The sequence below is a fragment of the Kogia breviceps genome, chromosome 11 (assembly GCF_026419965.1).
Source record: "Kogia breviceps isolate mKogBre1 chromosome 11, mKogBre1 haplotype 1, whole genome shotgun sequence".
Lineage (NCBI taxonomy): Eukaryota > Metazoa > Chordata > Mammalia > Artiodactyla > Physeteridae > Kogia > Kogia breviceps.
In genome coordinates this window covers 49253156-49268224 of record NC_081320.1, presented here as the reverse complement: position 1 = coordinate 49268224, position 15069 = coordinate 49253156, and the positions used below count along the sequence as shown (strand labels likewise).

Genomic DNA, 15069 nt, shown 5'->3' with positions numbered 1-15069 from the left:
TGTTGCTCCGCGGCATGTGGGATCCTCCCAGGCCAGGGCTCTAACCCGTGTCCCCTGCATTGGCAGGCAGGTTCCTAACCACTGCACCACCAGGGAAGTCCTCATTATAAAGTTTTATAAGTGCCTACCTTACAGTAAAGCATGGTGGTGAGCAATACAGAAAAAAAAAAGATGGCAACATGTTGATAATAAGAGTCTAATAAAACACAGGTTATTTCAATAATTGTTGCCAACACCACCCTCAAAATAAAAGAAGAAAATGATAAAAAGGCATTTTTCTTCTTGTCAAGAATATTCTTAAAATAAAGCAGAGATCATTTTTAAATGTTGTGTACTACCTTCCATCTTCTATGTATCATTTGCTCATTTTATCTTTATATGTTTGGTAGTTAACAGAATTTTAAAACCTAGAATACTCAAATGAGTTCTGAGTATACTTTTCAGTACATTATTTTAAAAATTAAATTCTAATACTGATTATGAGTAATTTCTAAATTAGATGATTAATTTTTTAAAATTTTTATATATAAGGAAACCAACTAGATTAACCATACATGTTAATACAACTAGTTACTTAGTCTTTAATAACCCAAATTGCCTCACTTTCAGTGGTACCTTCTCTATGGCATTATATTATCTATTAAGAAATTTTAAGTGGATAGTCATTTAAAATGAAGTGGATAACTCTTTAGTGAAAAAAAAATCAGTGATGTTTTAAAATATTTTTATTGTAATCAAGCCAGTAGTTTAAATCATGATTTGAAAATAGATTGAAATCTTGACATAGGATCAGTCCATAAATTTCTGTTTGAAAATGTAAAGATAATTCCATTTCTCAGATACAACATTTTTAATGTCAACAAGCTGTACTGTTTATAAATTTTGCAATTTCAGTTTGTGTTAATATTTGTAGATAACCTTCTGAAATTGTAAATTATCCCAGTTTTGTCTTTAGGTATCTTATTGCCTAATGATCTTGCTATAATAGTGTTTCGTTTTATTTTTAAGGATTCTTTATGTTGCTACAACCTATACTGATTAATTTTGATTTTTTGGTTTTCAACTCTAGGAGTCTCTACCACCCGTCCAGTTTGACTGGAGTAGCAGTGGCCTTACTAACCCTTTAGATGGTACGTCTCTCCGTAGAGCCTCTAGCACCAGAGCTAGAGTTAAGAAAGCTACAAAGTTCAGACAGACTTCTCTCTGCTGACTTCCTTTTTTGTTTGAACATAACTTCTTATCTTTGGAAATTCAGGCTTTCTTTCTGAATAGTGATTGCTCAAGAAACCAGCTGTTACTATTATTAACAGTATTAATGTCCATATACAAGTAGTAGTAGCCAGATAAAATTTTAGTTTCTTTATCTCAAGTCAAAAACAAGCTTCTTTATTTTTCACAAATATCTAGGCAGTTTAAATGATATTTTAGGTAAGACCAATTTACTTGAAATTTTTTTCTGTAGTTTTAGTTTATGGAATTTTCTTGGATGCAAAGTCTTGTGTGTAGAGGCTGCTTTAAAGCACAAAGCACAATTATTTAACCAAAAACAATGTGCATAATAGATCCATATTTATTGACTTAAAGTAGTTTTCAGATTTAATAATATTTTATAGTGCACTTATATGCAAATGAAAAATGAATGATTTTCATGATCCTTTTCTAAAACTTATCTCAAAATACTAGTAGGTAGTTCCAGAAATAATTGGTTTTACTTATGGCTTTAAAAGAAAATCCTGAAAAAGGATTAACTGATTCCAATAAGGTGGGATTTTTAAATAATACAAAATGCTAGTTTTCCTGTGTGTTGACATCACAAGTTTTAATTGGATTCTAAGGTATAATTACTCTTACTCCTTATACTTCATAAGTTGTTTGAGCCATGGTCTAAAACACCTGTTATTCTATCAGCTTTGCCTTAGAGTGGGGGATCCTCGGATATCTGGAAAGCATCCAATTGAATATCCGTGCTGAAGGAAAGCCTGGATGCACCTTCTGCTGTTGTCTGGTGTCTTATTCAGTCAAATCATCATGCTTTTTATTAACAAACAACTTCTTTAAAAATGTATACTATTTCTGATTACTGTTTCAGAGTTAAAGGGGAACAGTACAGCTTGAGGTTGCACATCAGGGTAGGGCAGTTATGACATTCCTTATTACGTTATTTTATTTTAAACTAAGTTAATGTATTGGTGCCTGTCCTGAAACTGACAACTATGTCACTTTTAAAAAGCATTAATTAGAAACCAACACTACTAACATAAAAGATTTATTTGGGCATGTACAGTGATTTAATTTTGGGTTGAGATTAAAGTATTGTTTCCCTTTAACGGGTATACTTTCCCCTTGGTCTTTCTGGTATGGCTTCGAGTTTTGATTGAAAGAACCGAACTCCTAACTAAAACCTTACTAAGTGTCAAATTATTTACGTTGTACATGAGAAAATGTACATTGAATTAAATTGTTACTTTAGAAATGTCCTTAGCAGTGAAAAACTAATACTGTACACATTGTTTTAATGTTGATTTTTAAATATGTAATGACTACTAATTATAACCTGCATGTTCAAGTGTGTGTCTTACCCCTTTTTACACATAACCCCTCCTCCCTTGGCTTACCTTCTGTGTGGCTGCCTACCAACACGGTCACTGAATTTCAAGCTAGTGGAGGTTCCACTCTTCTGAACCTTGATTTCTTTGGGCCCGTGGATGACAGTAGCTCTAGCAGCAGCACCACAATCCCAGGTCAGCAGAGTGTTAAAACCATAATTCTAGTTTATTTACTAAAAGCATGACCACATCACTTGACTTTCCTATAAACAAGGAAACAAGTAGATTGTATTCTCTATAATGTCTACCACTTTTCTTTCATCTATCTACTGTTATTTTCTAGTAGTATAACTATAACAAATGACTTATGTGAAATGTATTTTAAGGAAAGCTTTGTCAGAGTGTAATATTCAGAGCTGAAAGTAGTTTCTAGATATAAAACAACCCTAATGTCCTTTCACAGTTAAAGGCAGGGTTTTTCCCCCCCCCTGTAAATAGAAAATGTGATATTTTATATGCTTATTTTTAAAGCATATTCTACAAAGCCATTTGAAAAATACAAATTTAGAGATATAAGAATATTTTAGTACACAAAGATGACTTTACATTATAGTGTCTGTGATAATAGAACCTTTTACAAATTCTAGGATTCAATTAGTTGTTCATTAGTGCTGCTAAATGTATAATTAGGTTCCAAAATGTTGGCATCTAGCACTTAGTTATATAGTCCCACATAGACTTATTACTGTTTTTATATAGCTCTTGAATAGAAAGTTTACTGTTTTCCATGGAAGAAAAAAAAATGTTAAAGGTAATAATAGAAAATAATTGCTATGAGATACTAAAAGCTAGAAATTAAAACTTACTGGAGTGCCTGTTAAATTAATGTTCAGCCTGGCAAAAGTTCAGTTCATTGACCAAAGGCCTAATGTACTTTGTCATTTACTAACTGAATAAATGATTAAAATATAATGGCATTTTTATGTTTATATTTTATTTAATATGATTTTAATGACTCCCTGTCATCCCAACTTGTGATCTGGTAATCATGCCCATTGATACCAGACGGCTGTTGAGATGCTATATAGATGCCGATGCCCAGAATGCATAGGGAGGGTCCCTCTCAGTTCCCACTAGGATCAGCTAGCCAGCCATCCTGGTTTCTGAGAATCTGCTGGTTTTGTTCAGCTAGATAACCCTGCCACCCACTTCTAGCAATTTAGGAGCCATGATGGGAAACGGGGGAGACTAAGACAGTCAGCTAAGGGTGAACCTGGGACCCAGAATGCCCTTCTCCAAGAGCTGGTTATGGAAATCTGATTGTGCTATAAGGACATTCAAAGGCCATTTTGTAGACTGACTGGATTCCACAAATCTAATCCCCTGGTTATCATTTTCATTGTTTCCAAGATTTTACAAGCATATGAAAAACTAATGTGTCTGGTTTTGACTTCAAAATATTTCACTATTTAAATTACTTCTATATACATGTGAGCTATGGAATGACCTGGGTGAGCTAATTAGTTTTTAATACTTAATGGGGGGAAGAAACCCAAAAACTTGTGTATCAGTTTCCTTATTACTATAATCCCAAGAATGAATTACCACGCTCCTACTTTTAATTTGCTCTCAGCTTTGTTTCTTCATGGACTGTATCATAATTTAAGTGAGGTCACTTTTTTTGGGTGTCTAAAAACCTGGTTTAAATTTAATTTTTGGCTACATTTCAAACTCAGTTAAAAATCACCTGTAAGAGCACAAATCATCTGACCGTATAAAGAAGTACAGAAATGACCTGATAAACCAGGCTCAGTATACATACACAGCTTTGGGAAGAGCAAGCAGTTTCAGAAGCTTAGAGCTGTAATGGAAATGAAATTAGCATGGTCAATGGTGGTCCTCATTACTTTGGAACCTTTTAAATATTTTCCTTCCGTATTTTCATTAATATACTCTAGCTGCTGTGTAAATCTGATTACTATAAATTTGCTTTGGCTTGTTTTATTGCTATTGGGTTTTGTTAAAACTTACCATCAAGTTACAGGTGTCAACACTTTCCTGAGTATTCCATTTCACCACTTGCTTGCACTTTTTCTGACTTGTTTCTGGGAAAGTCATTTTGTCTTAGCTTGCGGTTATTTAATTATTTTGTGTTTGAGACTTAGGAGGTTGGCATAGAACTTGGTTGGCTAGCTTTATTTATGTAACTAAACTATGCCTCATTAAGGTTCTGTTAAAAAAAAACCAACTCTTCCATTAAAAAAATTACTCTCCATTTTTTTGTGTAGAGTAAGTAGTTGTCTTGTTTTTGAAAAGTATAAAATATAGCCATAGTACTTTTTTTGGTGATAATGGTTTTGGGGGGTTGGGGGAGGTTGAAGGGTTTTTTTTTTAATCTCCCACTTCACTGTTTGACAGCCAAGTTGTCAGTATTGTATAAACCCAACTAAATTTTTACTAGCACTTTCCTGTTGCCAGTCAGAATGCAACTGTTTACTCTGCATTGTGCATTCACCATCTACTTAAATTTTGTGGTTACTTGGAATCTAACCTTTCATAGTGGAGGAAGGAGGTGCTTTGGGTTCATCTGGTCCCTTTACAGGCATCTGTAACTTTTTACATTTTAATTGCAACCTTAATACTTATTATAGAAATACAAAGAAAGGGCCTTTTAAATTATATTTTGAAACTGTACCTTAATGAAATACTAAAAACTTGGGAGAGTCAACAAACATTTTCTATAGCCTTCCTCCCTTGTTGGACATGGTAACTGTGGAAGCCGCTTTTGCTAGTATGATTTCTGTAAACATCTGAGATCTGTGTTTACATCTGCTAGTCAGCTACAAAGTGGGTTAATAGAAGGCAGGTCCTGATTTTTTTTCTTAACCTAGAAATATCCTAAATGAGGAAACTTGTTTGTTAATATCGATATGGTACATGTATATATAATTTTATCTATGGATCTTAGGGCTTTTTTAGAAATAATAAGTAGAAATTGATGAAGCTGTAAGACATTTGTACTTACAGTCTGCTTTTCTATTATACCCTGAAACTACTGAATTTGCTAAAACCAAAGAGTGTAGGATTAAAAATTTTTTATCTGAGTTGAAAAGCTTTATTTATTTTCCAAAGCTTAGCTTGAGTTGAAAATATTTAATTGTTCCTTGTTTTTTGTAGTCATCATATTTGATATAAATTAATATTCAAGGGAAGTTTTAAAATATGTATGTATATTTTAATGAAGTCAGATGGGAAGGATTTTAATAGATTTTACAATAAATCTAATCCTCTAACTCAGCTTTGTTTTGAATTTTTCCAACAAGATATTTGAACTGTTAGCCACTAGATTCAGCTATGAGACAATAGAAGTATAACCCTTGAGACAATTTTCATTTTGTTCAAAAGTAGTGCTTTTATTCACTTTTTCTGAAAATATTTTACCATCCCCACTTCTTACCTGAAGAAAGAACAATGTGGTATATAACTTTTCTTTAGTAATAATTTGATACTTTGTATAATATTTCATGTCCTCAGATAGTCAGAATATATTTAAACTAACCAAATCATTTACTGTATCTGAGACTTTATATTAACTTACAGATTTGGGGGTATGAACAAAAATGATGGAGGCTAAATGGTCAGGGAGGTAAGGGAAAAGGGAAGTTCAAAAAATGTTAAAATCAGTCAATTTTAAAATTGAGGTGTCATATTATGTAACAAATCATGTGCATTCTATTTATAAAACATTGATAACCTTCATATCACAAACAAATACAAAATTTAGGGAGTTTTCTATAGCAGATAGAATTTTTTAGAAGTATTTTGATGGTATCTTCTACATAAACGTTAGATTAATTAAGGCTATATTTATACCAAAGTGGAATTTTAAGAGTATTTTCCTACTTTATAAAAACTCCGAAGAGTGGAATTTATAATTTAAAAAATAAATGCAGTATTACAGTGTTCTAAAGATGTGTTGTGCTTATAAAGACTCAGATGTTTACAGAGTAATTGCCTTTTGCATCTTGGATTGTGGCTGAGTACCCATTGCAGCTTGCCGTCACTGACTGTCATTTTATACTATAAGGTGTGGATCCAGAGTTGTATGAGTTAACAACTTCTAAGCTGGAAATCTCCACCACAAGCCTCAAAGTGACTGATGCATTTGCGAGACTCATGTCCACAGTAGAGAAGACAAGCACATCTACCAGGTAAAAGCTAGTGCTCATTACACCCTAATTTTGAATTCTGTGTTGAACAAAGTAGCCCAGATGGAAAAGCACATAAGTTGGCAGTATTTCAATATATTATATTAAAATTCACTTTACATTTATAAAACCAATAGATGCCTAATTCCAGAAAATAGTATCAAATTATGTTTAATTATGGATTTACTAGAGCGGAGCTACTTCATGAGAGACTGGAAAGGGCTGACAGATGTTGTTTTCTCTCCTTCCCTACCCATACACCCAACTTTGTAGAGAAGAATCTGATAAAAGAATTGAGATCATAAAGCCATTACAGAAATGCTCCCCCTTTTCTTTCATAACTACTGAGATGATCATCTTTGGGAACCCAGTTTCATACTCCCAGAGTCACCTAGGCTGATCCTTTCACCTCTGGGCTAAGAGAGAGTAGGGAATGGCCACTGTTTTATTTTCTGAATTTTCGCTGATGTGTAGCACCTCTGATGTGGGTCCTGAAGCCTTGCTTTTAACAAGCTTTCTGGGAGCCCCTCAGGGGCAGGGCCTTTAGAAAAGCAGTTATCTCAGATACAGGAATGTCACGTGGGCATTGTGTGCAGGATTCAGGAAACCTTTAGTTTTACATAATTAAGCACTGGAATAATCCATTGCTTTGACATGTTAGCCATAAGAATAAGGCAGTTTCTAATAAGAAGGTAATCATTATGAACCAGGAAATCACTACTGCAAGAGCAAATATTGGTTGATTGGCATACTAGCTCTGCTGTACCAAATCTATGATTCATCAGCACTTTAAAGTGAAAATATTTACCTGTTTTTGCCCAGTTAGGCAGAGATATTATAGCTCTTTCCCCTGTTTAAATACATTCCACTCACACATCAAATTCAGATTTATCTTTTAAATCAATTCTTCTATAGAAAAACATCCATTTAATAAAGCCGTGTTTTCCTTGCAAATAATAAATGCTTACCTGTCTTAAAACTTTGGCTTGAATTATCACATCGCCTTTAAAACTGTGTTGTGTGCTTAAGTATCCATTCAACAGATATTTATTATTACTAATACAATTAATATTTATAATCATGAAAATCCATTATTATTTGTTTTATAATTAAGGCTACCCTGAACTTTTCCCAAGAATGGATTTGTAGTCTGCACGTTCTTGTTTAGCCACAGATTCTCTCCCTTGTTCTTATCACCCCTATTTCTTTGTAGTAACACTACCTGGCGCTGTTAAAGCCTCCTATTAAGTGAACTTGCTTGTAAATGAAGCTAGTGTGGATTTTTTGCTTGCTTTCTAACTTCTCTTTCCAAATAAATCATATTTTCAAATTAATGTTCTCCTTATACAAATTTCTCATCAGTTTTTTTCTATATATGTTAACCAAAAGCTAATGACTTTTAAAACAAACAGACAAACAGAAAACTGACGCTTTTATCGTTGGGCTTTCTCCTGCTACTTTTTGGACAACTTTTTCTAAGGACAGTCCTAGTGTTTCCTCACCTTTTTCCCTCTGCAGTCTCACTGAGTGAACTGTAGTAGTGTTGGAAGTCCCGGTGGTGAGAATTCATTCTTTGTGCCAGTAGGAGGAGCTCTAAGCCACATTGTTAACTTGCTTGCTCTCCTAACTTTTCAACTCACCCTTAAAACATTCTGTACACTAGGGCACTCTTCCAACTCCTACCACTTTAAGTTATTTTCATTTTTTCTCTTATTCTGTACTATGATGGAATGAACTGAAACTATAGTGTGTATCCTGGGGTCAGTGTTGTAACTGCATTGAATTAGTCTCTGGTACCTGTCCAGCTTCACATTTAAAACAAAATAAATTGCAAAGAAAACAAGTTGTCAACTTTGTGTTTTCTCTTTGGAGGATTTAACTATTTGAAAGTGGTGAGAAGTGCAAATTTTCACAAATCTTATCATTTGAAGGTAATACTGTAAAAGGCCCCCATGAGTGATTCTCAGTTGTACAGGGAAGAGAAAGGCGGGGTGGCATAATTCCAAAGGAATTTTAAGCATCTTTGTTGCTTTTTGGTTTTGCTTCATTTTTTGTTTTTGTTTTTGAATAAAATAAAATTTAAAGTGTATACACCTCAGCAAAATCTTGGCTTTTGTCAATACACAGAAGATAGATTGAAAAAGCACTGAGGAACTGTAGGGTAAGAAAAGGTTAAGAAACAGTGGTCTAGGTAGAGGAAATTTGCCATGTAACAAACAACATCCCATACTCTTTTCCAAATACCTTTGCATATGTAAGAGAAAGTACATGTGCTCTTCACTTTCTAAACATAGGTTGTGAAAGTGACTTCTTATTTTAAAGAAATGTAGTTCCTTCCATCTTCTTGCTTACCTTTTCTAATATAGAGAAAAATTACTTCCTAATCTTAATCAGTGGGTAGCCAGCTAGTTAGTAGCCACAGACCTCTAACTGAAGATTATACAGGCCAGAGGACTAGTTGCCAAAAGGTATGCATGGTTTTTTTCTTTTCATTTTTTTGAACTTTTAATTGAGATATAATTCACATGCCATGAAATTCACCTTTGTCAGGTGTACAATTCAGTGGCTTTTAGTATATTCGCAAGGTTGTGCAAACATTACTGCTAATTCCAGAACATTACTATCTAATTCCAGAAGATTTTTATCATCCCTGAAAGAAACCCCATACCCATTAGCAGTCACTCCCTATATGCCAGTTTTCCCAGCCCGTGACAGCTATTAATCTGCCTTCTATCTCTATGGATTTGCATATTCTGGTTATTTCGTACTAACAGAATAATACATAATATAGCCTGTTGTGTCTGGCTTCTTTCAGTTAGCATAATGTTTTCAAGCTCAGCCAAGTTGTTGCATGTATTGGCACTTTCTGTTCCTTTTTATGGGTGCATAATATTCCATTGTGTGGCTGTACCACATTTTGCTTATCCCATTAATCAATTAATGGACATTTGGAGTGTTTTCACTTTTTAACTGTTATGAGTAATGCTGCCATGAGCATTCATGTACACGTTTTTGTGTGGACAAATGCTTTCAATTTTCTTGGGAGTGGAACTTCTGGGTCATATGGTAACACTGTTTAATTTTTTGAAGAACTACCAAACTGTTTTCCAAAGCAGTGGCCCCATTTTGCATTTCCACCAATAAAGTTTGAGGGTTCCAACGTCGCCACATTCTCACAAGGCTTGTTACTGTCTTTTGGTTATAGTCATCCCAGTGGGTATGAAGTGATATCTCATTGTCATTTTGATTTACATTTCCCTGATAGCCAGTGATACTGAGCAGTTTTTCAGTTGCTTATTGACCAGTTGTATCTCTTCTTTAGGGAAGTTGTTGTTGTTGTTAAGAACTCTTTACATATTCTGCATACTAGACCTTTATCAGATACAGGATTTGCAAATATTTTATCTCATTCTGCAGGCTGTTTTATCACTTTCTTGGTAGTGTCCTGTGAAACACAGATGTTTCTTAATTTTGATGAAGCCCTATATTCATGCATATATGTGTATATATCTATATAGATATACATATATGTGTACATAAATATGTACATATATATTTCATTGCTTGTGCCTTAGGTGTCATATCTAAGAAACTATTGCCTACTTCAAGGTCAGGAAGGGTTACACCTAGGTTTTCTTTTAAGAGTTTTAAAGTTTCAATTCTTACATTTAGACCTTTGATGTATTTTGAATTAATTTTTGAATATGGTGTAAGGTAGGGGTCCATCTTCATTCTTTTGCACATGGATATCCAGTTGTACCAGCACTGGTTGTTGAAAAGACTGTTTTTGCCCCCATTTCCCTCTTGTTGAAAATCAGTTTAACCATAAATATATGGGTTTATTTCTGAATTCTTAATTGTACTGCCTTGGCCAAAAGGATAAATCTTAACTAGGGAGAGTATAAATCAAAATTAGGTCACTGCCTTTGGCTTCGAGGAAAGGTCATGATGTAACTTTTTATTTTCAAATCCCCCTCAAGCATTTTCTTCTTTCTTATATTCTAAGAAAACTAGATCACATCAACACATAGCGACTACAGATAAATGCACAACCTATGAACTATGTAAACTTTTCCTTATTTTTAAATACAACTTCACACAGCCTTCAAGTAGTGTCTCTGAAATAAGGCAATTGGTAGAAACTCTAGAATAATATTTACCAACCACTCCTTGGGTGAAAACGTCTTCTTTGTTCTTCTTCCCCACACCCCAACTGCACTCCACAAATGAGAAGTCCATTTAGGTGCAATTTTACTGGTTACTGTTTTTAATAATTTTTTAATCTTTACAGAAGCAGTAAGAGTAGAAAGTTAGAAAATAGACAAAATTTTTAAATGAAAGTATCACATTCCTACCAGTCAGATCACTATAACTCCTTAGTGCATATTCTTTCAAATCTTTATCTTTGCAAATATACACATACGGGTGTTGTTTTAATCAAAAAGGAGATTTTATAGTCTATACGGAATTGAGCCTTCCCTTGCAGTCGGTGGTCTCCACCTACTGATTTCAGTAAATTTTCATTTCATCTAATACCCAGGCTATATGTATTCAAATTCCCCAACAATGTCCTTTCTCTCTGCTTTCTCCAACTCAACATCCAATCTAGGACTATTGTACGTAGCTGCTATGGCTAAGTCACTTTTAACCTAGTATATCTACCCCCATCCCTTCTGTTTGCTTTTCAGTTTAATAACACTAGCTTGTTGAAAAGATCTGTCCACTTGTCCTGCAGAATGTCCCAATCTCTGGATTTGTCCATTTGCTTCCTTCAAGTAGTTTTCAAATATTTCTCTATTCCCCTTATTTCCTGTAAACTGGACATTATATCTAAAGGTTTGATGGATTCAGGTAAAATCTTTTGGCTGGAATACATCATAGGTGTTGTATCGCATCAGAAGACACATAATGTCTGGTTGACCCCATCGTGAGTGATGCTAAGATTGACCATGGTGAGAGGCTGCCCTTTCCCATGTAGTCTTCCAGTTTTTCACTTTGAGACTAAAAAGTGAACTATCTGGTTTTATTTTGGAACGATGCAGATAGGCAACTTCCCATCAACCATCCACTTAATAGTTTTACTATGATTTTAGTGCAATTAAAAATGTAGATTTTAATCAGAAAAAATTTGGAGTGCTATTCCATTCTTCTGAGAAATCCTGGAACTGAGTTCAGTATTGGTTGATCTACTGATGGTTTCAGTGTGCCTGAAGCTGACCCCCATATTGAAGAACTTTGGTCCTAAAAGTCTGATGTTTGATTTTTCAGTCATTCCTTAAAATCTTTTTATTTCAGCCTGAACTTAAATGTGGTAACAACAGAAAAGTCCAGGTATAAAACAAAGACCTGCATCTATCTTTTCTTTCTTGTTTCATCTCCTGACCTCCTGCACCTCATCCCAAGGACAAAGAAAATACTTAGGTGGAAGAAATAACTTGTGTCACACCTAATAGAGTACCAACTATCATTTACCATAAAAGAGAATTGGGCCTTTTAGAGTCAACAGTTTTAAATTACTTTGATCTAAAATTAATATCTTTATAACTGCAGCTATCTTTCAGTATATTTAACATCCTAGAAAAAATAAAGATTGGATTACAATCATGTGCTCAATTTGAGCCACATTCGAGGCTCAATTGGCATTTTCTGTGGCTCACCTGCTGGGAAGACCCGGGTCAGCAGGAGCTCTTCCTCTCTGTGTCGCCACACTGCTCACTTCTTATATTAGGGGCATTTCATCTATAGGACCCAACAGGTTTCGAGATTTCCCCTCTCCCTGAGTCCTTCCTGCCCGTGTGCATTCTCGCATTGAATAGCTGGCCCTAGTGCTGCGCCTTTGGACCTACCATCTGTCTGCATCCCAGTGGGGCAGAGGCTGGGTGTTTTTGAGCTGAGGGCTTTCGGTCCTGGAATTCCCCTTTGGGGTTGAAGAAACCCTGAGGTTAAAATGATTTACAAGGACTGTGCCAGACATACTTTGCTTTATGTTGAGGCAACTTTGGTAGTTTCTCAGGGGGGAGGGGGAAATCCAGTTGGGCAGAGTGTTATTAACTAGGGCTGCAGCATTATATTTCTGCTTCGTAACTTCTTTTTTGGCTGCGCCACACAGCATGCAGGATCTTTGTTCCCCGACCAGGGATCGAACACGTGACCCCTGCAGTGGAAGCACGGAATCCTAACCACTGGACCACCAGGGAGTTCCCTAGTAACATTTTAAAAGGATGCCTAGGTAGATGCTTCTAAGCTTAAATAGCGCTGCGAGCTGTGCATAGGTACATGTGAATGTCTATGTACATGCCTAACTGTAATGAACATTCATAAATTCGGTGTGAATCTTTGTAAGAGATTTGGCCTCTGGCACAGGAAGCACTCAACACAAAGGTATTACGGGGTTCAGGTACTGGCAGAGGGAAAGATAACTCAGGTCCCCACAGATTGCTGTCTACCTTGAGAGTAGATTTTCTCCCATTTGACCTACAGCAAGTCACTTTAACACAAACACACTGCTCTTTTTTCATTTGTCAACAGGAAACCGAAAAGAGAAGAGCACCTGAGTGAAGAAGCCATCAAGGTGATCGCCAGCCTTCCTGACCTGACGTTCATGCATGCCAAGGTGTTAATGTTCCCAACCACCTTGACACCTTCCACAAGCTCCCAAAAGAAGGCAGACTGATAACTGATGTGAACTGGACGGTTTCAGTTGCTTTTCCTTCCCTCCAGCCCTTCCCCACCATCAAAAGCATACCTGCTCTAATTAAACAAAAACAAACAAACAAAAAATTAAAGTTCAGCTGATTTGTTGGTAAGCCGCACTAGAAAGGTATACATAATAATGTATATTTATTTACATACTGAAGTCCTAAATTTATATTAGAAACAAATGTAAATAATCGGGGTGAACATTTTTGAAGATTTATTCTTTTTGTGTTGCTGGGGTGTATACATTTATGTCTTTGTGAAATACACTGGTGGTGTCCTTCTTACAAAACTTTTGAAATAAAAAAATGAAAACTAAAAAGTCAAATCTCCACTGTCTGTGAAATCCCCTTCAGTCTTTTCAGATTGCATTGACTGTCCTATTAATTTTTCACATCATACACTGAATTACTTTTGCTCTCATAAATAAGGTCCAAGTCCGTTTAAATTTTTTTTTTTTTTAATTTTATGTGTGGTGGGTTTGTTTCAGATCTGGCTTTGTTACCATTTTTGTGCTCTTTTTTAATCTTTTCAGTCTGGCCTGTTGCTGTTTGACCTTTTGCAAGGTACTTTTCATCGATTGCTCTTTTGTTCTTAGGGTATGGATCATTGTCAGAACTTGATTGAAGGGGTTTAAAGAGATTGTGTCTGTCTGTTTTAAATCAGTTTGGTTTAGAGAAGGACCAAATTACATGAATGTCTTACCATGAAATTTACTTGTTACTGATTTTTTTGTTCTATCATACCACTATTTTTTGAGGATTTTGCACAGTGTAAAATGACATAATCATAGATTGCTATGGTTTAGGCTGTATATACAGTAAAAACTATGGGTTTTAAATGTTTGGGGAAATTCCTATGGAAAAAAAGAGACATGTAGAGGAACCTCTAACAAGGTTAATGTGCATGCCCAAGGTCTTTTGAGATTTCAGTGTGTAAATTTCCTTTTAGCTTACACAAAAATAAAATAATTTAAAAGAAGTTTGGCCTGGTGTCTGTACTTTGGTATCTGAGGGAAAATGTAATGAATTTGAACGTTAAGTTTTATTTCATCTTAATGTGTTTCAATCCAGAGGAAATCATTTGGTAGGGCTTCTAGTTTATTAAAACCAAGAAGAATTAGATTCTCACCCATGAGAATTTGAATCAACCCTTTAAGTAGCAGAGCTGTTTTTATGTAGAACATGAGATCATACAAGAAATTCCCATGATCATTATAATGTATCTTCATCAGAACTGGCAAAGTTAAATAGGGATTTGTAGGGAATTTTTTTTCTTCCCAAGGAAATATATGCTTGAAATTAAGGTGAGCAGAAAATTTCTTAAAAGCACTTTTAAAATATTGTTATTAAATGAGATGTTGCTTCAGCAGAAAGTCACATGATGTATTTCAGTAAAAACAGGCAATCAGCCCAACAGTAGTCCACCTCATCGGCTATGGGAATGTTCCATTGGAACTCTTCTGCACCTTTGTCATTAACAGATTCCTGTGTTGCCAGGTTATTACAGGGCCATTGGAACGGTTGCCTGAGTGTAATTTAAGTAAGGCCTGGAGCAAGAATGCTTATCCAGTCCATCTCCTGCTGTTTCCCCAACTTTTTTTTTTTTTTTTTTTTTTT

General features: G+C 35.1%; 1 protein-coding gene across 5 annotated transcripts in view; it reads left to right on the top strand.

Moving 5' to 3' along the window:
* AFTPH (aftiphilin) overlaps positions 1-14431 on the top strand; it is a 63330-nt gene extending 48899 nt beyond the window's left edge. The window contains exons 7-10 of one of the 5 annotated variants that reach the window (XR_010835521.1): positions 1070-1130; positions 2090-2741; positions 6634-6757; positions 13283-13510. Coding sequence is in view for 2 of the 5 variants with exons in the window: in XM_059078693.2 (XP_058934676.1) it covers positions 1070-1130; positions 2658-2741; positions 6634-6757; positions 13283-13427 (414 nt within the window). In the remaining 3 variants the exon portion in view is untranslated. Of the gene's footprint in view, positions 1-1069; positions 1131-1908; positions 2742-6633; positions 6758-13282 lie in introns of all 5 variants that reach the window. The other 4 variants (XR_010835522.1, XM_059078693.2, XM_059078695.2 and 1 more) reach the window with 4 other exon arrangements.
* Positions 14432-15069: the final 638 nt, after the last annotated feature.